General features: G+C 41.1%; 1 protein-coding gene across 2 annotated transcripts in view; it reads left to right on the top strand.

Moving 5' to 3' along the window:
• The first annotated feature begins 330 nt into the window (after positions 1-330).
• Positions 331-26,854, top strand: part of MCU (mitochondrial calcium uniporter) — a 131,443-nt gene continuing 104,919 nt past the window's right edge. For both annotated transcript variants that reach the window (XM_054983046.1, XM_054983048.1), the window contains exon 1: positions 331-531. In XM_054983046.1, coding sequence (XP_054839021.1) covers positions 385-531 — 147 coding nt within the window. In that variant the 5' untranslated portion in view covers positions 331-384. The remainder of the gene's footprint in view (positions 532-26,854) is intronic.

Genomic DNA, 26,854 nt, shown 5'->3' with positions numbered 1-26,854 from the left:
CTGGAAGGGCTGACTAAATCCATGCAGGCAGCCCAACTGCCAATCCCATTCCAAACTATAACGGCCCGCCCTTACCTGAACCGCGGCTGTCGCTTAACAAACCAGTCCGCCCCCTCCTTGACTGACAGCCTTCTAACCGTTCTCGCCCCGCCCTCCTTCCTCGCTGCGCCCCGGCGATTGGTGGCGGCGGAGGCGGCGGGCTCGGCCTGGGACTGACACGCGAGGCCCGCGCCCTTCAGCGGGGAGGGCCGCGCGATTGGCTGGCCGGCTGGCGCGCGCGCGGGGGAGGGGGAAAGGGGCGGGGGAGGGGAGACTCTTCCCCGCCCCCTTCCAGCAACCCCGCAGCGCTGCCTGCCGGAGAGTGGGGCGGCTTCCAGTCGAGAGATGGCGGCCACCGCGGGCAGATCGCTGCTGCTCCTCCTCCTCTCCCGGGCTCCCGGCGGCGGAGGAGGGGCGGCGGCGCTGACAGCCGCCGGCTGCTTCCCAGCGCTGGGCAGGCACCGCCAGCAGCAGCAGCAGCGACACAGGACGGTGAGTCCCCCCGCGGGCGGAGGCCGGAGCCGGGACAGGCGCGGGCGCCAGCAGGTGGTGCTGAGGCTGGGGCGCGGGCGCGGCTAGGCGGCTGCCCTTCAGAAGAGACCCGTCAGCGGCCGGGCTGAGGCGCTGGAGCAGCGGGGTTTGGGCGCGGGACGTGCCTGCTGGTGCCGCCCTCTCCCTCCCTCCCTCCCTCTCCTCCGGCAGGGAGCCCAGCCCCGTCCTCGCCCAGAGTCCGCCCCGCCAGCTGAGGGACCGCCCGCCTGGGACAAGGGCGACCCCCTTCCTCTTTTCCCGGCCGCCTTCCGCCTCCCCTTGCCCGTTGGGCTCCCTTGCCTCCTCCTGGGCACCGGCGCCTCCGGCAGAGCAACGCGTAAGGCGGCTGGGCTGAGAGAAGAGAGCGGTAGCGGCAGAAGGCGAGAGGTGCCGCCGCTGCGGCGTGCGGGGAAAAGAGGCGGAGGAGGGAGATGCTGCTGCTGCTGCAGTGACTTGGAGAAGGAGCCCTTCCTTGCCTCTCGCGCCGGTGCTGCATTCCTCTCGCTCTCAGCAGCGCACCGGCAGCCCTCGCGTGGGTCCCTCTGAACTTGACTGACTGACAGATGGCAGGGGGTGGGTGGGTGGGGGCCAGCTGGCCCGCCGAGGAGCGTTTTAGCCGAATTTCCCCATATTCCTGGAGCTAAAACAAAAAGGGAGGGAAAGATGCCACTCTTGTCATTTCCCTTGTTCTCCCTTCAATGCGTTTACTTAAAGGAAAAAAGAAGGAGCAGAGAAATGGCACAGGGTTCCTACCCTTAGATCCATATTGTTACTGAATTCCAGCCAAGGATTTCTCAGAGTTGGGAGAAGTACAGTCTATTTCCCACCCCCTCTCCAGGTAAAGTTATTTGTTAGAAGCAGAATCAATGCAGCCAGGTTGGGCTGAATGCAGATCTGTGTGCTGCACTTCTCCCTGCTAAGTTTTTCTTGTTTGATGTTTTAAGTTGTAACCTATAAATGTGCTTTGGTATGCCTTAATGAGTGAGCCATTAGTCAAGGCAAGAATGAATGGCCAGGTTGTCTAAAAGTTCATGCTCCCTATGGTACCACAGAGTTCAGAGTTAAAACCAATAATTCAGTTATGTAGGGGTGTGTTCACATGAGTGTATTAACTGCTTGTTGTTTGTTCACAATTGCTGCAGTTTGTATTAGTTTTGTCTTCCTAGTTAAATTCCTCTTCCTTACTTTCTGGATGTTCATTACACAGTGAATCATACTTAAGTATACATCCTTTCCTAGTCTCTTGTACATTGTTAATGTGCTCTTAGGGGTAAAAGGTGTGCTCTTACCCCTAAAACTTCCCTAAATAATTCTCCCCAGTCTATTCAAGTTCTTGGCTTGTCATCTGTGGTCTAAAGGTGCTGTCAATGTTTCATTAAGGCGAGCAGGTCAAGTTGATTAAACAGAAGCTGTAGTAATATCTCCGGTAGAAGGCCAAAAGGATGAAAGGCCCACGGTATATTTTTCAAACTTCTGTTACCAAAACACTAACTTTAAAATATATTATCTTGCTAATTTAAAAACGTGTCTTCCTTCTGAATGTTGAAAACTACATGTAACTAAATGCCAGAATAAGTTGTCTACTGTGATGCTTCTGTTTGCTTTTTTCCTCCATTGGGATCTTTTTCATGTGACACAGTATGTGAGACTACTGTGCAGAAATGAAATTTCAAGTTGACATAGCATGAATTGAAGACTTGTTTATATAAAGCAATCCTTGTAATTTCCAGCTGGAGAAGATGTAAAATTTACAGTCTGCCAGACACCTTTTCCAAGGGACTAGATATTTTTAACTTATACTTGTTATTTTAACCATTTCTGCTGCTCATAATCAAACATTTGAAAACGTCATCTGATCAAAATCAATCTTGTTCAAATCCTCTATGTTTTGTTCATAGCTTTTCACAATCTGGTAGAAAACTTTAGTTGACTGAAGCGAATGATAACAGTTTAAGACCATTTGGAAGAGGAGGGTTACAGTGACATATATATAGTTGTTACTCTGGTATAAGCCCATTGTGGACTTAGACTGGAGTAACTCTGTGCAGGATTGCACTGCCAGTGTATTATTGCCAAAGATGATGAGACTTATTATTATCAACACTTTTATATGAGGCTAATTGTTGCCAGCCACTGCATAAGCTTTGTAACCATGCTGTACTGTTAGCAGTAAAGTTATAATTGAGGAACATGGCTTAAGTATTATGTTCTGTTGATACATGAAGTGACATACAGTAGGTAAAAGTATAGATGGTTATATTTTCATGCTGTCTTTTGTGTTTATATTCCCTGTCACAGTCATATTCAAGAATATCTTGTCATTTTTTTTAAAAAAAAGGCAATTGCTTTTTCAGTTCATTTTGTTTCAAGGTTATATTAACTTTCATGGATCAGTCATCTTGGGTATGCAGTAGAAGGCACCTTCCAATGGTTTGTTGGGTTATACAAGGTCAGAATTTTCTCTGACCGCTAGAGTTGATCTGGTCTGATATGTTATATAGACTTGCCAAAGTTGGATGGCTTGTCCACACATCTTTTCTCCATGCTGCCATGTGAAATAGCCTCTTCTGCTTGACTTGTTTGCTCTTGGGTTGGAGAAATTAGGATGATAGAGTAGGTTTTGGATCTCTCCTTCCTATGTATACACTGAATTTAGATACCAAACGTACTCTAGTAAGCATGTTTGGGTTTGGCCTTGTGAAAGGTGTAGGTCACTGCCACATAAGTATGCTGTTGTTCTGTTCATGAATATGAGCTTTATTCTTCCAGTATTATAGTGAAAAGGAGAGAGAAATGATGCCAATGAGCTTCACTTATTTATTTTGTTTCCAGGCAACGGCAAACAGCCGTGGCTGTGCATGTGCAGTTTTCTCCTCAGCATGCATGGCCCTTCTTTGGAGCTCTCATCAGTGTATTTATACAGCACAAAAATGAGTTTGTTCCAGCTGATTATGAGATGAAGAACCCATTTGGTCAAAGTGCTGCTGTAGCAATATGCCTGTGAGGAAGCATCTGTATAGGAACTGGGTTTTATCCAGAGTTTCACCTTTAGTGCCTCTGATATCTGCATGTACTGCAGTAGTGCTGTGTTTTTCTGCACTGTTTTATCACATCTGCAGTTCTACTGTAGATTAAACTATATTTTGAGTGGGAGTGGCATGTGGTTCTCTTATGCTTCCTCTTCACGCTCTTGTATGTGCATGAACTTTCTCACAATTCTAGCTTGGTGCAGAATTGGGTCTAAAGATGAATCTGCAGGCAGATGTGCCCTCAAACTCTGGCTGTGTAGCTAACAGTTAACTCAGTCAATAGGTCTATGACAAGAGCTCAACAGATGTGTCGTGGCTAGTGAGAGTTCCTGTTTGCTAGGGAACTGTCACCTCCTAGTGGATGAATTGGAGAGTATAGCAATATTTTTGAGTTGGTGGTAAAATAACTGTGAATACAATAACTATAAACAGCCCAGTCCAAGAGCTGATAAAATGTTCAGATGATTATGTAGAACTGTTCTCCATTTAAACTTATATGTGAAAGAGGAGTCTGATGTGAGGAAGCTGCTTGATAGAAATAGGTCCTATATACACATTTTGATATAGTTGTCTGGACTGTGCTATGTGTCTTTGTTAACATTTCAGTTACAGGGACCATGGTTTGACCTACAGTGTACTGTTTTTCAAGTAAACAGTTTACTTTTTAGCTGCATATTGGAGATTTTGGTACTTGGGTACAACTTCTCTGTAGGAGGCAGTACATTGAGGCATGTACATTGAGATCATTTGTTTTGTTTTTTTTGCTCTGGCAACTTTAAAAACATTCACCAGTAATATAGGCAAACTGGCAGAACAATAATATGGACAATTTGTATTGCAAAACACGTAAAAAATGACAAATCAATAAATGGAATGTCTGGTCACAACTTTTGAACCACATACATTTTAAATGTGTACAGTTCAAAAGTTTGATAGCACACTTTCAGCCGTTTTGTATTTTGTTTGTATGTACTTGTTACAGAGTTGCTGACTGAGTATAACTGTTCTGTCTATTTTGTGAACTTTTAAAGGTTATTTCTGAACCGATACCACCTTTCTTCATCATACTAATTATCTAGTATATACATGCAATGGTAAGCTTTGATACAGAAATAAGTGTATGCTACTTCATGCACAAACTAGAAAGGTAAAAATTACAAATGAGAACTTTTTAAAGGTAAAATTAATGTCCTTTGGAACAGCCCTATGTGTCCGGAAGAAGAAGAAAGAATAAAACTTTACACTGATTTGTGAATTGGATGTACTCTGTGATGTGACTTTTATTTTTGCCCTTTGCCACCACTTGCTGTGTGTCAGTCATCAAAAGCAATTAGTCTGCCTTGGCAAACCCTTCAGTCTTATTCAGGTTTCCCGTTTCTCTACAAGACGTTTCTTATTTGGTAACATCCTGAGATCAGCCCTCCCAGGCCAAATTTTAACCCTCTTCTCCTCTCCCATGGCAAAAAACCCCCCATCGGCTTGTGGGTGAGCACACAGACACCCTTGTTCATGTCCCTGCTGTTTCATTTCTCACTCTATGGAATGAGGTAAAGATTGTTCCAGTGAGAGTTCTTCCTCTTTCCCTCCTCCATTGGCTATCGAGGTATGAAATGAGAATTGCCAATTCTAGCCATTAGGTATGGAAGTGGTTAGTACTGTCTGTGTACTTGATTATCTTTGGGATCATGGAAGGGTTGCACGATAAATTGTACAAGCTAGTGGGGACTCCTGGGGTTGTAGGAGAAAAGGAGCTCATGGGGGATGCCACCTGCTCTAGAGCTACCTTTCCCCTGCATCGCTGGTCTCTGACTGGTGTTGCCTGCCTTATCCCAGTCCCTTTGTCCTGCCCCTGCATTTGCTGGGACTAGACCTTTGCTTACTGGTGGACAAAGTGACGAAAGTGCGTAAAAAGTCATCAGCAAGTTTATTTTAAAGTGAATGTTTTTGTAAATGAAAGATGTAAAGGGAAAGTGTAGTAATAATTAAATGAATTCTTAATAATAATTAAATGAAGAGCATCACTGTAAAGCTAAGCATTAGGCAACTGCCATGCTTGGGACTGAATGAACACCTGGCTGACTAGCTGATCAGAATTTTTCCTTCTTTGATCTAGAGAATATTTGCTGGAAGCACAAAGATACTTGAGGTTTTATCAAGCTGTTGGTATTTGATCATTCTAGTTGTGCTGCTCAGTATCTGAAACAATGCTTTGCATTGGGCAAAGCGCATAATAAGAAGTCTCTATTTTTCTACTAGCTACTACATTTAACACTGCTCAGTAAATGCTGGCAGTCTCTGATTGCATCTACATTTAACTTACTAAATACCAGAGGGCCACTTATCTGTTCTTAATACCATTTTTTATTTGTCATCTTGAAATATTTTGCTTAATCTGTGTTGACCAGGAGTGATTATATAAGAAGATACTGCAAATGGAAATGTAAGCATCGTTGATTGCTGTAACATGCAAACAAGTTAAAAGGCAGTCCCTTAAGGAAAGTGTCTCTGGATCTTATGAGCTAAGCTATTGTGCCCTGCAGCATGGCTGTGCGAGCATGCTGTTGTCAAAACATTCTGTGGGGACTGCTATGTACGTTGAAAGGTAATAAAATAAAAAAAACACTAAAATTTAGAACCCCTGAGATGTCAATAACTTATTCTGGATGATTCAGTGTTACAATACTTTGGATAACTTCACTGTATTTGGGTGATGCTCCTGGAGTAACAAGGGAAAAGTGTTTATAAAGCTGTGTTTCGCTCTATGATTATTATGCTGCCGTGGGGTTAACTTGTTCCAGAACAGAAAGTGTTTGGCATGAAAGAGGCATGAATGGACCACACAGTTTACCACCAGTTTGGACTCAGTGTGGATTCTGATACTATAATTACACCAGTAATGGTACCTATGCAGTGTTAGGCATACTGCTGATATACGGCTGTATAGAAGCAGAGCAGTGATTTTTGCAGTTGGTTAAGGTTTTGAAAAAACTGAAGGAAGAAAAAGATATACTTGTTTCTCTCAAAGTTTGTGTAAGGCCTCATGATTTTAAAATAACAGAATCCTCTGACATTAATTAAGTTTGCCATGGCTCTCTGAGAGAGAACACAGAACATTTAAAATGAGTGGAGTAGCATGAATAAAGCTGGTGCTCTTAAGAAGTGGTTGGCAGCTAAAAAAATTACTATAGAAAAAAGTGGGAAGTATATAGCTAGTGATAAACCATGGGCTTTTTAATAGCATATAGTTTATGAAATAGATATATGGTTAGTGATTTGGGGCTGGAATAAGATTCATAGTTGTTAAAGTTATAAGACCTTTCGTGTGGTACTAACAAACAGGTAAAAGATATAGTGAGTTTGACATGTGAAAACCTTTTGTGTATAACAGCAGGGTTCTTTCAAAATAGACTGGTCTTCTGATTATACAATATAATTAATTGTGCATGAGCTTGCTCTGAGTATTTAAATTTCTAGGCAATTTTTCTTGTTAACAATAAGAAGCTATATGTCAATTCTGAGTGAAGCTGCTGCTCCATAAATATGGTATATTTAGATTATTACTATTCTGTTTCTGTTTAGGGTATTGTCTGTGAGAAGGCCAATTTAAAGCTTGCTGTGACAAAACAGGTGAGATTGGTATGAGATACTAGCAGACTTGACAGAAATGGGGTCCTGCTTCCCATCTTCATGCCTTGGCATATGTAAAATTCCCTAGCGATCAGTCAGGAAAAGTTAATATTGTCAGAACTGGTGTGTGTGTGAATGCATCTGTATTTTGTCCCTTTGGTTAGTAGCAGTCAGAGTGGTTGCTATGGGATGTGATTTTTTTTGGTGATGTCTGATAAGCAGCTGCGATGTAAGTTAAGCCATTGATAGTTATGGAATTCCACTCAGTTTTATGCTCTGCTATACCATCTATTTCATTATTTGAACTTTCATATGTACTCAGTTTTGGAGTTCTATATTAATCTGCTGTTGCGTTGGTGAAACTTCTTGTTGCAGCCATTGATGATTCTTCTTCCTAAGTCATCTCTTAGCATCCTAAAACCATCCCATAAATCAGAAAGGAGCCATCTGGCACCTTTTAGTCTAACAGGTTTATTATGGGATAAAAGTCTGTGAACTAGAGCCCACTTCATCAAATGCATGAAATGTTCCTTTAGTTAATAGACAAATGTCTGAGCATAAAGGAGGAAATAAAGGAAAACAGCGGGGTCAAAAGCCAGTGAAATGCAAAAGGCTGCAACACTTATGTTGAAAACTTAAAGAGTTTACAAGATAAAAAGTGATTATTCCCATTAGCAGTAATTGGTGATAACAGTATTTCCTAGCTATGGTAAATTAGCTTAATGTTTATAGTGAGTGAATTTGCCTGTCTTTATTGTAAACCAGATAAATAATTGAACTTTCAGTAAAATGTAATTTTCTCCATAGGAATCTCCCTTTAAGGTCCTCAGGTATGAATAATAGTAATGTTCAGGTTAGCAAGAGAGTATCTTGGGACACTGAGATGTTCTCCAGCTGTTCTGAATACTGCATTTTTTGTCAGATTTATTTCTTTTGTATTGAGGCTTGAGATTTGACCAAATGTTTTTTTGTTGGTATGTGACAGTAACTATTTGGTCAGAGAGGACTGACTCACTACTGGTATAGCTGATAGTGTTGGGTCCCTTTTTTTTAAAAAGAAATTTTTATTGGTGAGTACATAAATTTTACATCAATTCCCCATATTACCTGAATTATAGCAGCCCCCACCCTTTCCCCCCTCCTTATAGACTTCCAACAGCTTTCCAACCCTTAACCCATCTTATTGTTTAAATTATTTTTAACTATATTCTTCTAAATCTTGTATATATTATATCCCTTATTCTAAGCATGTTCAAATTCTTCTATATCTCAGATTCTCTAATATATCCATTCTATACCTGTTTAACCTGTCTATTTTTAATACAATCTTCTTAATAATAATATTAGCTTAGATTAATTAATAACTAAATTTCCCCATTAATGGTAAAGTTACTCCTCTCTCCCCTTTACAAAATCACAAATTAATAGTTCTCAAACTGCCACAGTCCTCCTTTAACATCCCATTTTTTTTCTAGATATTGTTTCAGTTTCCCCCAATCTGCAATGTATTCTCCTGGATCAAGATCTTTCAATTTTCTTGTCATTTTGTCCATTTCTGCCATGTACAACAATTTGTAAATCCAATCTTCTATAGTTGGTATTTCTTGCACTTTCCATTTCTGCGCGTACAAAAGTCTTGCTGCTGTGGTCATGTAGAATAACAATGTTCTATACTGCATTGGAACATCTTCCATTCCCAAGTTCAGTAGCAGCAATTCTGGGTTCTTATTTATTTGGGTTTGCAAAACCTCATTAATTATTTTAATTATTTCTCCCCAGTATTGCTTAGCTACCTCACAAGTCCACCACATATGATACAATGATCCTTCATGCTTTTTACATTTCCAGCATTTATCTGACATATTTGCATTTCCAAGCGCAATCTTCTTAGGCGTGATAGTGTTGGGTCCCTTGACAGTGTTGTTCACGTGAGTATGGGAAGAAAATTGGCATCTGAGTTTGCTGTAGGTTCTTGTCCCTGCTTGTGTTACATGGCATGTTGTTGGTGATAAGGAACTGCCCATGCTGCTAGGTTGGGGGCGGGGAAGATGGTGTTGTCTCTTAGCAAGTTCAAGATTATTTCCCTTGGAGTTGTTTTGACAGGAGCTGCAAGTGACAACATGCTGTTCTATAACTTTCTCTTGTCCTATATTAGGTTATTTTCAAGGAATTAATTTGTTCATGCCTACTTGTTCATTTGCTTCATGGGGCAGGTTCTGCAGTTTTAAGAAGTCTTGATATGACAGGCATATCCAGTACTGATGCAGGACTGAAATTCTGCTGCATAAATATTAAAATAGCAGATGTTTTGTTGTGCAGCAAGATTTTAAAGAGGAATTATGAGTATTATGTTCTTCTTGAGTGAGCTCTAAAATGGACACAGAATAATTGGTATGTTGTTCAAATGTTGTTAAAAACCGATGTGATGGTGCTGTAGGATTACAGTAGAAAACCTCTTCCCTAAAGCATATACACAGATGTAAAATGTTCATAGTCTTCAAGTCAATCCTTGACCTAAGAAGACCACAAGAAACAATTTGCTAATCGTTAACCAAATCAAGCTGTCTTAACTTTGGGCCCTTAAGCACTTCCATTGTTTTTCCAGTCCAAGTGGCTCCGCCAGGCGACTTGTGTTTACTCACCCCAAGAATGAGCCCTTTTCTGGTTCAGGAGTGCAAAGAGATGTGCCTGGGATTGGACATGGCCAGACTGGCCAGGGGCAGTCTTCAAGTATATCCATGGTTTCTTGTATACAGTTCTTATTTGCACTGTAGTAGAGATGGGAAAATACTGTGCATCGGAGGAAGTGAGAATCCTTACTTTTGTGGCATGTAAAATTAGAACCTTTTAGCGGCTTGAAATAGAGACAAACAAAAAAATGAAAGCCAAAGCACATGTTCAGCAGCCTCATGTAGTTTGTCAGTTGTATCATTTCCAATTGCAAAGGGAAATGTGGAGGATGAAGTAAAGAGTGTTTCCCTGGGAACACTTTCGATCAGCAGTTTTCCCGCTAATTTCATTACACTTTGACAAATTAATTTCTTGATCATAATATTGTCAAATTTACTTTCTCATGCCAAGTATGACATTCCTAATGTACTTTCTTGTTCTTTTTTTTGTTTTGTTTTGCTCCTTATTGTTCTATTGGGGAGTTGAAGGTGCTCTACTCTGGTGGTTCTCAGCCTTTTGAATATGGTGACCCACAAGTCTAAATTTACTTGGTACAATGACTCATTCAGGGTCGGCCCAAAGTTTTCTGGCATCCCAGGCGAAGTATGACCTTGACACCCATCTGGTCCAGCATTCCTTTATCTACAAACCAACAAGCATCACATCCTATTATGAACCCTAGGCAGGTGGCATTCTGAAGTACACAGCCTTTGCGTATGAGGGCTACACGCCAGTCTTTGACCACCCTCTTCATCTCCATTACTCCCTCTAATCCTCTTTAAGGTTCTAGGAAACTCTCGCCAATAACTATCAGGACACATTTTACCCAACTAACGTATGACATAGAAGTCATTGCTTCCAGGGTCAGGTCTTAGTTTCTGAAACACAAGTCAAAGCCTTGCCTCAAATCAAGCCCTGAAGTTGGTTCTTATAGGAGCCACTTTGCACATAATGATTTTCCTGCTGAAATATTTTTCTACATAGGAATACATATATACCTATAAAGTTACTAGTTGCCATATGGCTTCTCCCTCCCTCATTATTGTTGCTAAAGGTGGGGGGAGTGAGAATGTGAGAAACTGACATGGAGGAAGAGAAAAGAAAGAAACCATTGTGAAGGGTGGGAGTGGCCATTAGAGAGGCCTGCCCTGAGACCCCCTTTCAGAGGCTTTGAGACCTAATTCTCGGTCTTGACCCACAGATTGGGAAACTCTGCTCTATTCTGCTTATTTCTCAGTCACTTTTTTGCTTTCTTGTAGGTTCAGTCCCTAGCTTAGCTAAGCACCTACGCAGAAAGGAATGTTATAAATGGATAATGAGTTGATTCCTCTTAATGATGGTGTGGGCTTTTAAGAAACAGTGAGGAGCAGGGGGGTAGAGTGGGCTTTATTTCTTGAGATTTGCACTTCAAGTCAGTATGGGAGAGCCTGCCAAAAGGTATGTAGTTATAAATCCGAAGGTAAGACCGACACTGAGATATAGTCAGTGAAACAGTGAATGAATGTGCACTCATTATTTTACCTTGTTCTGGGCGTTTAGACAATTGGAGTCAAATTGCAAATGTAAAGCAAGTAATGTGAAATATATCATAATATACACAGAATCATGCTGCAGTTTTGCCTTAATGTCTTTGAATAAGATTATATAGACATCATCTTCTTTAGAAATAATGCTAATACACAAAAGTGTGAGTTTCTTAGCCTCTCTTGCGATTGCATAGATCTTGTGATTGCTTTCTTTAAATCAGAAATGCAGATCTTGTCCTACAAAAATGTCTGTGTTGTTCTGTTTGATGTACAAATATCATCTAGCATGGCTGAAGAAACCCTTTTGACTTCCCTCAATGGGACCAGAATTTTTTTACCATGCCTGTCTAGTGCAATTTGTGGTAGCATGTGCATGCATAAATAACTTTTTATAAGGGAAGTTGCTTGTTGTAAAAGTTAACATGGGAAATCTTTGGTGTCACACTATATTTGTATTATAAACCCTCTGTAGGTGGAGTTTTACTTCATTGGATTGTATGAATCATTTTTGCTCTTTTTCATCTGAAATGTTCTCATAAATTTATAATTTGGGTGCTGGGAAGGCAAGGATTAAATTGTTTAAAGCCTGTTTGTATTTTTGTAAAGAAGCTTTTATAACCGGGCAATATTGATACAAATTAGTATTGAAAAATCTATCTCTGAATTAAAGAATTAGCATAGATGAACGTTGCTTCCTACTGATAAGCTGTTGTACTAGCGTGCCAGAGAGAAAACTGCAGCACTGATTGGCGCATTCTCAGTCTGAGCTAGTGTTATGCATCGTCTAAAAATGCTGAAGCAGCAGAAGGAATGATGTTTAGGAAAACCTTCAGAGGCTGAAGTTGAAAGAAGAGAAATGAAAGCTAAGCTATACAGTAAAGTTTGAATACTCTCCGTGCTTGCTTGCTTTCTTAGAGAATGTTGCCACTTTGGATTGAGGCTACAAATGTCATTAACTTAATTGTACGTGAAATTTAATGATATAACAGAAGGCTTGGCTTAGCAATGTCTCAGCTTATTTTTTTAATGAACTTTAGTCAAGAAGAATTTGTCATTCTTGCATTAGGAGGTATGGAACACCACTGTTCAGCAACTGAATGTGAGAATCTATTTTAGAGATAGAGAAGTAATAGAAGAGAATGGGAATTGAAACCTAATTTGGATATTTCTTAACCTAACATGGCTTACCTGTAGAAAGGTTTTTGTATAAAATGTAGTCATTGCATACAGTGTCACCAGGAAGTAGCATAATTCAGGTGTGGACCATATGTTGAGTGAATAAGCTCCCTTCTGTTCATGATCACTTCTATTAAAGAATCCCTGGTAGAAAAGCTGGGATGGTGTCTCTGGCATCTTGGAGAGCTACTGCCAGGCAGAATGAATGATACTGGATTAGATGGATAAATGACTGATTCAGTGTAAGGCAGTTAATGTGTTCAGGCAACATTGTTGAACTAATGGTCTGTTACTTATGAAAGAGTTTATTGAGGGTTGGGGTAAGAGACACTCTACTTACATAGATTGATCCGGAGTGTAATAATATTTTGTGAAGAAAATTGTAACAGAAATTCCCAAACCTTTCTGCTAGTTGTGATTTCAGTGTTGAAAAGTTTGTGCACTGAGAACTATCTTCCTTGAGTGATACTAAGAAAAGCATGAAATTCTGCTACTTAGGAGAAATCTATCACTCATTTCCCAAAATGCTGCATAGAATCTACATAAATGATTAAACCTAGCTCCACAGACTTGTGCTGCACTCAGGATCCAGGCCAGCATTAGTATAGTGCTTTGGAAAATCAGGCATTTATTTATTCAGAACTAAAGGTTGTTGTAAATCCATGGTCACAGATCCAAAGGAGTTAGCCGTGTTAGTCTGTAGTAGCAAAATAGTAGAGTCCAGTAGCACCTTAAGACTAACCAACTTTATTGTAGCATAAGCTTTTGTGAGCCACAGCTCTCTTCATCAGATAAAGTTGGTTAGTCTTAAAGGTGCTACTGGACTCTTTACTATTTTGTAAATCCATGGAAAGTCCATTTGTCAGTGCAAAACATCAGCGGGCATAGTAGTGCTTTTGTATGTTCAAAGTACTTCCATGTATTAATGGTTATCTCATATGGTATCTGGTGGGCCACTTTTCAATAACGTTTAGTTATCTAGTACATCTAGCACTGGATGTAAAGGGGGGAAAGCAAGCAAGAAAATGGAATCTGAGATCTAGTAGTTCAGATCTATTCATAGGGACTTACCTCAGAATTGTAAATAACACCCTTTCATTTAAAACATTATAGTTGATGTCTACATCAAAATTGCTTAACACTTCTGATCATCCCACTCATAGGTCTTTTGCTGAAACGTTTACCAGTTTTTTTTAGTTTCAGTGGTTTCTCACATGGTTTCAGTCTAGAGAGCAAAGGAAAGAGTAGCAAATGTGGTAGTAAATATAAAGGCAAGAATTGCATATTATCTCCTTAATCTGTCTATGCTTACAGTTCAGACTCACACTTGCTATCAGAGGGCAGATATTGGAGGATGGTATTGGTGCATTTAATTGCTCACAGTGGATTTGGCTTCGAGACACATTGCTTTGAAAAGCCATACAGTTCTTGTACGCCAGTAGTAATTAGTATCTGCTGTGAGTGTGTCAAAAACAGTCAGATCTGGCTGTTTCGCTAGTCAGCAGTGTCATGAATTAGTTGAAATAGTACCAGTAATGCGACACCAGTTCTTTTTCAGTAGTGATGTTGGCAGGTGAAGGTCCACCCTTAAAGAGCAAATATTTTAACAATCTTGACTGAGAGAACTTTTCCAATATATGTATTTGATAGTCCATGTATGAAATTATCAAGTCTTTGAATTTATCCATTGAATGGATCGAATGGTTAAGAAATAATAATAGTGAAATTGTCATGCTTAACAGGTGCTCTCCTGTTCCTGAAATTATGAAATGAGCAGTGTACTGTCACAAGCACTCAGATCAGTGTAGCTACATCTTGATGAATATTGTGTCAATTGCATTGACCCTCAATCGCTCACTTAATTGTTTGTGTTCAGAATACCTTGGACTGTGTCCCATCAGAATTGCAGCCAGATGCAAGGGGCACCCCAAATAACCTTTTTAAAATGGGATTTTTCAGCTTCAAAAGGGGGGGGGGGTTGTTTTGAAGAAAATTGTGCCTTGTATGTTTCAGAAGATTACAGCAAACAGTGACATTCAACTTACCTGGACAGTTAGTATGTAGGTTTGATTTTTGCCAGTACTCATGTACTGTGCAAGCCCTCATGCTTTTAAAAATTGTGGAAAAATGATTAAAACTAAAAGTCTAATTGTATGCAGGTTAAGAGTATATTACTCTAGACTCTCATGTACTACTCAAAATGTTAAGAGTAATAAGACATGCTGTCTTGAGGAAATCCAAGAACTAAAGTTCTGTTAAGACTGTCCCTGTTCTACTGAACTAATATTATTAATTTGAAAAAAATATTAAAGTGTTAATATAAGAAATAGATACAGTTGCAGAGATGCTAAATATTTTGTAATCCAATGTTCAATAAGCAATAATTAATTTCTCAGTCTACTTGACTTTTTCCTTCTTTAATAATTTAATGCTACCTTCAAATCTATTTTACTAGTCTGTGACAGTGATTTCTAATTTACTTCATCATGAGAATTGTATTTATAGGTAAATTTTATCCTGTGGCAAGTAGTCTTAATTTTTTATATTATCAACACTTCCCAGTCAAAAGCATTAGTATCCTTGGTACAGTTCCTGCACTGGCACAGCTTTGGTAATTGTCCTTGTACACCATGATTTGAAAAGTTGCAGCACTTCAGCTTTTATGCACATAGGGCAAAGGAAAAGCCTAAAAATGTTTGTGTAAAATGTTTTTGATAAATGCAAATGAGTGAGAGAGGGCCTTTTCAGAAATTTACCTTGTTGCTGTATTTTAATTTAATTTAAATATTTGTTGCTGTATTTTAAATTGCAGGCCTCTGAGGAAAGGAGGAGGGGAGTTGGAAGGGTAAGTGAAGGGTGCTGGGATTGGACAGTAGATGTGCCCTAGGGGGTGAAGTGAACTGCAGTTTTTTGTCAGAAGGCTGAGGGAAAGTATTCATTCTGTCTATGAGCAAAGCTAGAAGTGACGCATTACACGTGGTGGGTCCGTGCAAGTTTACCTGGGAAGTGTAGTTGGAGGCTCCTTCCCCTCTCTGTTTCCCTTCTCCATTTTTAAGAACAGATGGTGGAGTAGCAGCAGTGGCAGCCTCAGCAGTTCCTTCTGCTACTGCTCGCTGCCTGCCAGCTTCAGGCTCCGTTCGGGGGCGAGCAGCTGCTACTCTCTCCCAGGGCGCCCCTGGGGAGCTGCTCTAGAGAAAGCCACCACGTTGGCAAAGCTCCAGCTGCAGCGAAAGCAGAGGGATCTGTTTCTGCTGCTGGTCTAACATGCCCTTGCTCTGGTTTTCCTCCAGGATCTTGGGGGAAGGGGAAGAGGTTGTTTCTTATCAGCCTCCTCTTCTCCAAACTGAACATTACTAGATCCTTCATTATTTCCTCATCAGGCTTGGTCTCCAGGCCCCTGATGATCTTGGTTGCTCTCTTCTCTACCTATTCCAATTTGTCCATATCCTTTTTTGAAATGAGGCCTACAGAACTGCACACAGTACTCCAGGTGGGGCCTGACCAACACAGTATATAGTGGGCCAGTGATAACCTGTGATTTGGGCCGTCGTCACACGGGCTTAAAATTAGCGCGAAAATTGCGCAATCTACCGCAAAATTCCCACCTTATTCTGGCACTGTTGCGAGTCTGAGATTTCTCCTCTGGTCTCAATTTTCGCGCTATAATCTGCTTCCGTGTGACCATCCGGCATCGATTTCTATCCCATAATGACGGAATTTTCCCTTTCTTATCTTGACCCGTTATCCCAGACGCCCTTTCGCGCTCTCCTGCAGCGAGCTCCTTTTTTTTTAAAAAAAAAACATCCTTATATCGCTATAACGTCATAATATTATAAAAATACAAAGCAATGAAAGAGTGTTCTTTCTATGCTGCTCGAGCAGCATAGACCGAAAAAGGCTTTCCGCTGCCCTTTGCCTCCGACGGAGGGATCGCAGGTGTGCATGGCACAGAGTGAACGTGCTCTGAACCATCAAAACAACCAGTTGGGCCACCAGAACTACAAGTTCACTCGGTGAAGCCATGGTTGAGTCTTCGGCGATGGGGATCACGTCAGACAGGGGTTTTTCTCAGAACAAGAGTATATTTATGGATGTTCAAATTAGGAAGAAAAACAATCTTAGCCAATGTTCAAGCTGCTTCCAGGGCGGGAAAACTTGGCCAACCTATCCTGCTCTTTTGGGGTTGGGCTAACGTTTGGTTATAACGATGTAATGTCGTTATAACGCAATAAAGCGGAAAAAAAATTTTTAAAAAAGGGGGGAGGAGTTTTTTCTGTGCCCGTTCAAAATGACAGCACAGAGCGCTACAGTGTGAACAACTCGAAGCGGGAGGAGACGGTATTTGACAAAAGATTGCGTCATGGCGCCGATAGGAACAATAGCGCCACATAATGGAAATTTGACGGAATAAACGCCCGTGTGACGACGGCCTTGGTTGTTATGTCTTTGTTGATGAACCCCAGGACTGTGCTTGCCTTTTTTATTGCTGCATTACACTGACTGCTCATATTTAGCTTCTCATCCACCTGAATCCAAAGATCTTGTTCCTACACACTGCTATCCAGAAGTGTATCTCTCATCCAGTATGCATGCTTGCATTTTTGTTACCCGAGTGAAGAACCTGGCACTTAAATTGCATCTTATTCAAATCTGCCCACTTTCCCAGTGTGTTCAGATCTCATGAATTTTCTCCCTGTCTTCAAGGGTGTTTGCTACTCCTCCTAGTTTGGTGTCATCTGCAGATTTAATGAGGAATCCCTTCACACCCTCGTCCAGATCATTTATAAAAACATTGAAAAGCACTGGACGCAGAACTGAGCCCTGTGGCTCTCCACTGGATGCCTCCCTCCAATCAGACATGATGCCATTGACAACTACTTCTTGGGTGTGGTTATCCAGCCATTTCCCTATCTAGCTAACCATCTTACACTTCAGTCTACAGTCCACCAGTTTACCCATCAGAACATCACAAGAAACCTTGTCAAAAACTTTATTGAAATCCAGCGAAACTACATCAACAGCATTCCTGCAATCCAGTAAGCTTGTCACTTAATCATAGAAGGAGATGAGGTTGGTCTGGCAAGACCTGTTGGGGACAAATTTCCCTTCATCGCCATGTTGTCTGTCAGATACTTGCAGACTGATGCCTTTGATATCTGTTCCAGTATCTTCCCTAGGACAGAGGTCAGGCTAACTGTCCCGTAGTTCCCAGGATCATCCTTATTCCCTTTCTTGAAGACTGGGAAGACATTTGCCCTCCTCTGGTTTTCCAGCACATTACTTGTCCTCCAAGAGGCCTGGAAGGTGATTGACAAAGGGTGTCCAAGCTCTTTTGGAAGGGCAGTGGCATTGAAAACCTTTTGGGAATACTGAGGAAGGAAGGAAGCAAAGGGGCCAAAATGTCACAAGTGGTGTTAGCAGTGGGATTCAAATCCCCAAGGGAAGGTATTCTTTAGATAAAGCCTGGGTAAAGTAGAAAACACTTGAAACTCTTTGTGTGTGCGTGCACATGCATGCACGTGCGTGTGTTAGGGTTGCCAGGTCCTCCTCTTGCCGGAGAGTAGGGAACCTGGCACTTATGTCATGTCGGGCACGTGGTCCTTCTTCGCACCCCAGGTCTGACGCAGCGATATCACTTCTGGAAGTGACATCAGTGTGTTGGCTGTGCGAGCACTCCCACGCTCTGCATGGGGCCAGTTCAGCCCATTTGGGGACCAAATCGGCCCCAAATGAAGCATGAGAATCCTCCCATGGCTGGCACCCAAATCCAAATTGGCCCCCAGGGAGCGCACGTACAGCGCGTCTTCCCTGGGTGCCTGCCAGTGATGGGGAACCTCGGGGGGGCTTGCCATTTCCTGCCAATCACTGGGTGAGGGGACAAGTCCCTAGGGTGTGTGTGTGCGCGCGTGCGTGTGCATCTCCTCAGCCTATGTGGATCAAGTTCCTGGCCTATCTACTCAAAACAAATTAAGCACTTCTTTCCTGAAGAAAGCATGCACACTTAATTTGTTTTGATTGAGTCAATGTAAGGGAAATGATGTGTGAAGCATCTTCTAATGTTCAAGTATGAATGAATAGGATGCCTTTGTTTCATTCCTGGGATTGAAATTGGCCTTTATACCACTTGATAATGCATTTAAATCACTTAAGATGGATTTTCCAGGAGTAGTATTCTTATGTAAGTTGTCCTGTATGCTATATGGCCTGTGTCTCCTTATGCAGCTGAACGGGTGCTGATGTGGTATAGCACCATGTACATCTGCATATGAGGGACTACACTTTTTCAAAGTTCCCATAATTAATAATTGCCTGTAAGAGGTAAATTAGTATAGTATGTGAAAAACTAGACTAGAACTTTTTTCTGATGTACTGTTTTTTAATTTAAAAAGATTTAGATGCAGAAGCATTAAAAGTGTGACCTTCTTCACCTACAGCTGCATGCAGCATAGTCCATTTTACCTCTTTTGTTTTCTGCCACTTCATTCCATGGCATGTGCAAACCAGGGTTATGTCAAACCATTATCCTGTGTTGCTTATATTGGTGGGAAAACCAATTTGTACTGTTGCTTACTTTGTTTGGCCTGTTTTTGAGATAATTTTCACTTTGAGATCATGAATATAAGGTTATCATCAACTGCTGTATCAAAAGGCCAGAACAACCATGACAAAGATTGCAGATCTCTGGTAAAGACAAGTTTGTGTATGTCCTTTTAATTCTGATTTGCATCAGAGCCATATGGGGAGGAGAAATAGGATTTAACCCTTCAACCCCCACTTAGTTTAATTAACTGAACCTGTGCATCCCTATGTTGCTGTGAGTGTATTAAAGGGGGTGGGGAGATGTGTTCTTTAATATGATAGAAGCATCATACTAACAGCTTTGATCAGCACAACATAGTTTTGATTAGCAAAAGTCACTTGGATTTGAAGGGTTAAACACCCCTCTCCTTCATGCCTTTGCCTAAATTGCAACTGTGTGCACGTGTAATTTACCTTTTTTAGACTGCTGGAGATCTGAAATCTTCATCGTGTCTGCTTTGGGCCTAAAAGAAAGCAGTGGTACACCTGGCCACTTTATGAAAACAATTATGCTGATGCTTTCAGTTGAATGTTTTTGTGATGCGAATTAACGTCCTGTATTTAGACAGCTTGTTTCGTTAACCATTCATCTTAATGCTAGGGTTCTTTTGCTATCTTGGCATATTTTTGATGTATTCTGTCTCCTACTGAAGGATAATTGATATTTCAAAGGCTACTTGACAGGAATTGTTCAAGAAGGAACTTTAATATAAGGAATTATTGCAGCTGATGTGACTTGCCTGTTTTATTGGAGGGTTATTTGTTTGTATTTTTAATCCCACTTTTCCAGTGGGTCCCAAAGCAGCTCACAGAAATGAAAAACACTACAAATGACATGAAAATTCAATAAAGTGTTACGTTTGGAAAGGATTGTTGGCTCAACTTTTTTAAAAATATATTTTTATTCAACATTTTCAAATTTTCCAAACAACAAAATAATAATGAATAAATCCATTAAGCAACAAAACTCAATACACCCTATCTCTTAATCCTAAAAATAATAATAATTCAATTGCTCATCGGACATGAAATAGTGTATAGCCACTTTATATAACCTTCAATATAAAAGTTTAGTCTGCAAGTATTACAAATATGCCAAAGGAAAATAATAGAAAACCATGCCTACTAAATTGCTGGGATTGCTATTCTTAAACTTTTTTGGGGGGGTCATCTCCAAGTTGTTGAATATATGTTGGTTGTTATGCTCAGGGGGAACATGTGGGGCATTTTCTACATCTGGGTGAGCACAACTGAATCTTAAAGAAAAATCTTTATTGTACTAAAGTAGGGTCTTTTTTGCACTGGGACTTTAAGTGTTTCTGCTTCCCATGTTTGCAGGAGTTTCACACTTGCAAGGTAGTCACGGGATGCAGTACCCATGTTTGTCCACGATTTCCTTCCCATGCAGACATACAGCGATGTTATTTTGAAGCAGCTTCCAAGTTGCATCTGGTCCAATTTAATATCAGTGTGAACTCTATACTCCCCTTCTACTTCTCTCCCCGCCCTCCTTTTCACCGGGAGCTAATTGGTCTGTGTGGAATTAACCACTCCCACCCTCCTCAACTCTCTGAATTCCTTTTCCACCATTTTTATCAGTAAAGAAAAGTAAGAGTCATAAGGCTGCTTCGCTGCTGGCTTTCTTCCTCCTGGGCATGCAAGTATTCTCCCCCCCCCCAAAAACTAGGAATGATTCCTAACGTTGCTGCTTATTCCCTGTAGTCTTTAAAAGCCAAGAAAGGGTTAAATGGCTGCTTTTCCCTTCCTCCCTTGGAGTATGCACACACTTTTCCCCCCAACTGCAAGAATGTGTTGTAAGGTTGTGACATCGTAACATTGTAACATCATAACGTTACTGCATATTTCTCCTGGCTTTACCAAAGAGAAAAAAACCCAAGTGTTTTGCTCTGCCCTTTGGAAACAAAGTGGCAGGGAAAGTGCTGAGAGGGGATGAAGCAGCAGCATTTTAACCCTTTCCTGGCTTAGTTCTAAAAAAAAATAAATGAGAGTGAAACAAGCCAAAAAAGTACATGTTTTCCCCCAGAACTCTGCCACCAATTGCCTGTCCAGTGGGCATGGACAGCCCAATCAGCAGATACAGGCGAGGGATGTGTTCCAACACTGCAGTGTTACTACGCATGCTCAAAATTTTTTAAAAATAGTGTAATCTGAATTGCAAAGCCCCAAAAGCCCGAAACTGCACTGAGGCTTCAAAGCCCATCTAAAATGAAAAACAAGATGCCAAACTGAAACTGTCTCAGACAGTGTGGAATGTGGGGGTACCATGCCCAAGCCATTGTGATCACGGGGAATGCTCATAAATGGCAGTTTAAACCGTAAAATGCGAAAAGGGCCTAGAATATATAATGCAGAGCAAGGAAGGAGATAATCCCTGACATGTAGAAAAGAAACATTTTATCTAAATCTTGAGATTCGCTCAATATCCTAAAGGGTACTTGGGATGAGTGAACGTTTGGGAAACAGTCTTGGGATACAGAGACAAACCACTTCCTATTTCTGTTACTCCTGATCCAGTGAACACCAACACAAAACGGGCTACAGATCTTTTAAAGCCCTTCTCTCCTGAGTTAGAAAACCTGCCTCCATGTCTACCATGTCACCCTGCTCATGCAGCACACTGTACTCATCTTCCTAGTTTTATTAGGCCATCAAATTTTAGAAAAAAATTCCTGTAGCACAGGGTGACAGAGCAAACGGTTAAGCACTTTGCTGGTAGTATTGCCCTTCTTCCTGAGAAGAGATCAGCTTTCCCAGGGTTTGATCCTAGGGATTGGATTAAAGACCTGCTTGATATCCTAACACTGGTCATTCAGGCTTTTTGTGAGAGTTTCTTTGACTGGACTAATGATTGCAACGTATAAATCGTGCTTGAGCTGCTAAGCAGTATAACTGCACTTTGCCTGTTTGTTTTACGTAAGTGAATTTTTTTTACTTACAATTTGGTTTGCACAGTAAGCAAAATCATGCTTCCAAATAAATCCCCCATAAAGAAGGTGGTAAGAGTTGGTATTGTGGAGGTGGTGGAGGAAGATGGACTTATCCAGTATAATTGTTGGGGGAGGCATCTCCAAATACTGGTCCAGTATGAACATGAGTAGTTAGAATAACAGGTGGATCTTATGCTCTGTAATCATGATTCTATTCATGTTACAGTTTATTAGATCAAACATCTATTCATATGAAGCTGTGGTGTGTATGCTCCTTTTTCAGGTGCTTGCCGTGTAAGTGATATGAGTCTAGAAGCTAGCTAGTATCATTAATTGGACTCCAGTTAACAATATTGATTTGTGGATTGCAGGCGATTCAGGTATTAGTAATGTCTTAATAGAGATATAACACTGAGTCACATTTTTGGAAGTCAGACATGGGATGGTTCATAGATACCTATGCTATGTTTCTTTGATTGGCCATTGAAGTTATAATTGTGCCTTGTATAATCCTAGACTCACTCTAGTAACCCAGATTTAATCAGGGTTTTCACAGTTGCACATGATACTGGAAGGGTTGAGTGGATTTGTCGGCTGCCCAGACCTTATCTTTAAATCTTCATACAACCAGAAAGTCTCTGCCTGTCTCAGTTAAGCAACAGTTTGAGTCCATATAGTTCTTAATGAAGATTAACATGAGAGATTGGTTAACTTACTTTAGAGCTCTATCCATATAGGAAATGTCTAGAAACCATTTTTTATTTTTACTCTTTAGGGTTCTATTATGATAACCTTGCCCTGACCTGAATAACCCACTGGATCTCAGAAGCTAAACAGGGTTTGCCTTCGTTAGTAATTGGATGGGGGACCTCCAACAAAGACTTTCTGTTAGTCTCATGCCATGAAAATCTCAACAGGGGTCACCATAAGTCAGCTATGACTTGATGGTACTTTCTACCACCATGGTAACCTTGTCTGCTTTGATCTGTGATTTGCCATTTTTGAACTACATTTTTTATAGAATGTGCACATTATCAAGTTCTTATTGTATCATTGAGGTGTATGTGTGACTACTGTTGTCAAAAGCTAACTTCTGGTTAGCGTTGGTACCCAGTCAATCTTTCGTCAGATTCATAGAAGAATTTAGTTTAGTAATGGCTACCACAGGCAAAACTACATGACAAGTAAAACACTTGTTGCAGCCTGTTACTGACAGCCTTTTCCCATGTTAAATCAAAGTAGGTAATTTGTTCAATAGATAGAAGGAAGCTATAATTGCATGGAGGTTCTTCTACAAATGGAGTCGTCCTAAGGAACTGAAAGGAGTTTTTCATCTATTCTTTCAATCAAAATTCTAAAGGGTACCATTCTATAGTAAGAAAGTTTTGGCTGTATAGATGCATACTTAGAAGAGCAGCCTGATTATCCCTGTGTCCTGCTTTGGCCTCTTATGGGATTCACATTGATGAACAGGGCCTTTCACTTCCAAAAAAACAGCAATAGGACAGTATATTTTAATAGGACAGTCTAGTTCCATTGACATTGCTTATTTTGCCAGGTTATTGGGTACACCAATTGCATCAAAGAGAACACTGCATTCTGTAGCTAGTGCCCTACTCATAAGCATATTAATTGAACCTTTAAAATAATATTTGGAACACACAAATAGATACTGATTAAAATGAATGTGTGCTGTTATTTCACTAGATACCATGGACTCATAATGGTGTACTCAAAATGTGCATGCATATGCAGTATTGTGATCTGCCCTTAGCCTGCAGGCTGTGGGAAGGTGGAATACAAATTGAATTAAATAAATAATAATAAATAAATATTAACTGGCACGTGGTAAAAAGTTCAAACTGGTGATTAGTTAAAAATTGTCACAGGTGGGGTTCTGGTTCTTTTGATGCCGCTTGTTCAGGGCCACAAGCTAATATTCAAAGGTGAAAAGGTAATTAAAATAAGTACATCCAAAACAGACATTAAAACTTGAGGAAGCCCCCTAATGTGAGCTTGTGTCTGCTTATGGGTAGTACTTATTCATTCCCTTTCTGGATGGAGGGTATTATCAGTGTGCCAGATCTGTAGTGTACAGGGATTCTGCCCTCTGAAAATCTGAATTGTAATGATGCAGAGGTGTCAATTTTTTCCAGCAAGGGAGGCCAAAGCATTACCATGCAATGCCTCCCATATAGCTCTGCTTCAGGCAAAAAATGTAAATGATCTGTGCCATTAACTCATAATGCAAATCAATGGATTTTTCATGTTTTGGAAATAATCAGATTATAAATAGTAAAGTAGATTGGAAAAATCCTGCCAACCTATTTTTAATTTGCGTAGCTGAAAGAGTCACATAGAATAAATCAAATTTAGATTGAACCTTTCAAGTTATCCTTGCGTATGGGTGTGGACTAGGGAGCCAATTAACGTTTTAAGAAGATGTATTTTTTCCATCAAGACCGTTTGCCCAATTACTGCAGATAAAAGCCAGCTAAATAGCTGGAGTGATAAAGTAGCTCTTCATTAGGACATCAGCCGTAATGAGAATGGGCTTGGAGTCCAACTGACAGGAACCATTAATATCTATTTTTAACTTTTCTTGCCAAATTGAACCATAATCTTTTCTGGCAGATTACTGTTATGTTGCAGCAATTAATAATGATTGCAGATTAACTATGTGAGAATTTTGATTTTGTTGTACATATGTTTTTCTTGTTATTTTAGTTGTATTATGACCATGACTTCATTAGTCAGCAAAATCAAGTGACAGTGGGATCCCACCCCCCCGGAAGTGTATCGTATTAGGCTGTAGGAGTCTCACATATAGAAAGGGAGAAGATCGCCACCTATTTATTAATAAATAATTGAACTTTACAAAATGAAATAACAAACCTCAGATGCCTCCCTTCCCCCTAGTTTTCTCAGACGTAGTTTTTCAAGCGCAGATCTTTTTTGGTAAGGAATCATTAACTCACTTACTCAGTCTGCATCTTGAAATGGCATGTGGGTTGAAACAGAATTGATCCCTCCTTCCCTTTACTGTAGCTAGACTGATGAGCTAGGAGATCCCTACTTTAGAGTTCACCTTGGCAAATTCATCAGGTGGCCTTAAGCAAGCCACGGTTGAACTGCCGGAAACAGGACTGGCTGAAGTATTTTGTCATTCTAAGCAAAATACAGTTTTGTTGTTACACCTCATTAGTTACTGTACAGCACAGCATGGCCTCAGAAAGCAGCACAGGCTGAAAGGGGGGAGCTGCACCCCCAAACAATCTTTGGATTACTCCTAAACACAAAGCCTTGCACTCCAGGGACTGTCACCTACAAGAAGACATGGTGCCATACACTGGTTTTGGAGCTTAGAGCTCCCATTCAGGCTGCCTTCCAGAAATTTGTATTGGGAAGAGATGTGAATAAGGAACTGGAACAGCTACATGCCCTTTGCGCTCCAAAATGAGGTTTGCTCCACCACATATCATACACTCACAGTCAGGAGATCCTGTCCTCTCAGTGGACCTGTGATTCTTCCAGCACCAAAGCCCAGTTCTTGTGCAAGCTGCTCCAAAGTGGGCTGCCTGCAGGAGAAATGTACAGGCAGGAGAGAGAAGCTGCACTCCAAAACAATATTTGAATTACCCCAAATCACACAGCTCTGCACTCCAGTGACAACTCTACAAGAAAACATGTGCTGGTGCCAATCCAAGCACTGCTTCTGGAGCTGAGAGCTCCTATTTTGACTGCCTCCCAGAAGCTTGTATTGAGAAGGGATGTGAGTAAGAAACTGGAACAGCTTCATGCCCTCCGCACCCCAAAACAATATTTGGATTACCCCAAATCACACAGCCCTGCAGTACAGAGACTGTCCTCTACAAGGGATTTGTGCTAGTGCCAATCCAAAGAAGGCAGGCACACAACCCACCTAGGAAACATCTAGAATGGTACCAGATGTCCCAACAAAGAAGATAAAAAGAGCCCCGCAGGGTCACACCAGTGGCCCATCTAGTTCAGTATCCTGTCTCACACAGAGGCCAACTAGTTATTCTTGCCAACAACAGAAAATAGAGGGCAAGGCTTTCCTCCAGTGTTGCCTCCTGTTATTCAGAGGTTGACTGCCTCTGAATGTGGAGGTTCCCTCTAGTCACCATGGCTAGCAGCTGCTGATAGACCTATCCTCCATGAGTCTGTCTAATCCCCCTTTAAAACTGTCTGCACATTAGCACACAACTGTACCTCTTCTGATATATATACAACACAATGCATAGCATTAAGCATGTTGCTAACCCAATATCTAACTGTTAATATATTATTAGGAGCCAGTGTGGTGCAGTGGCTAGAGTGTGGGAACACCATGTGGGAGAACCAGGTTCAAATCCTCACTCTGCAGTGGAATCTTGCTGGGTGACCTTGGGCCAGTCACACATTCTCATAGGTTTTCCAATCTCCAGGTGGGGCCCAGAGATCTCCTAGAATTACAACTGATTTCCAGATGACAGAGATCAGTTCCCCTGGAGAAAGTGCCTGCTTTGGAGAGTCGATTCTATGACATTAAGAACATAAGAACATAAGCAAAGCCATGTTGGATCAGGCCAGTGGCCCATCCAGTCCAACATTCTGTCACACACAGTGGCTAGAAATCCAGTGCCATCTAAAGGACTGTCAGTGAGGCCAGGACACCAGAAGCCCTCCCACTGCCTTCCTTCCAGCACCAAGACATTATATCCTGCTG

Source organism: Eublepharis macularius, chromosome 6 (genome assembly GCF_028583425.1).
Source record: "Eublepharis macularius isolate TG4126 chromosome 6, MPM_Emac_v1.0, whole genome shotgun sequence".
Classification (NCBI taxonomy): Eukaryota; Metazoa; Chordata; class Lepidosauria; order Squamata; family Eublepharidae; genus Eublepharis; species Eublepharis macularius.
Note: the sequence above shows the minus strand (reverse complement) of the source record. Positions and strands in the feature narration are given on the sequence as shown.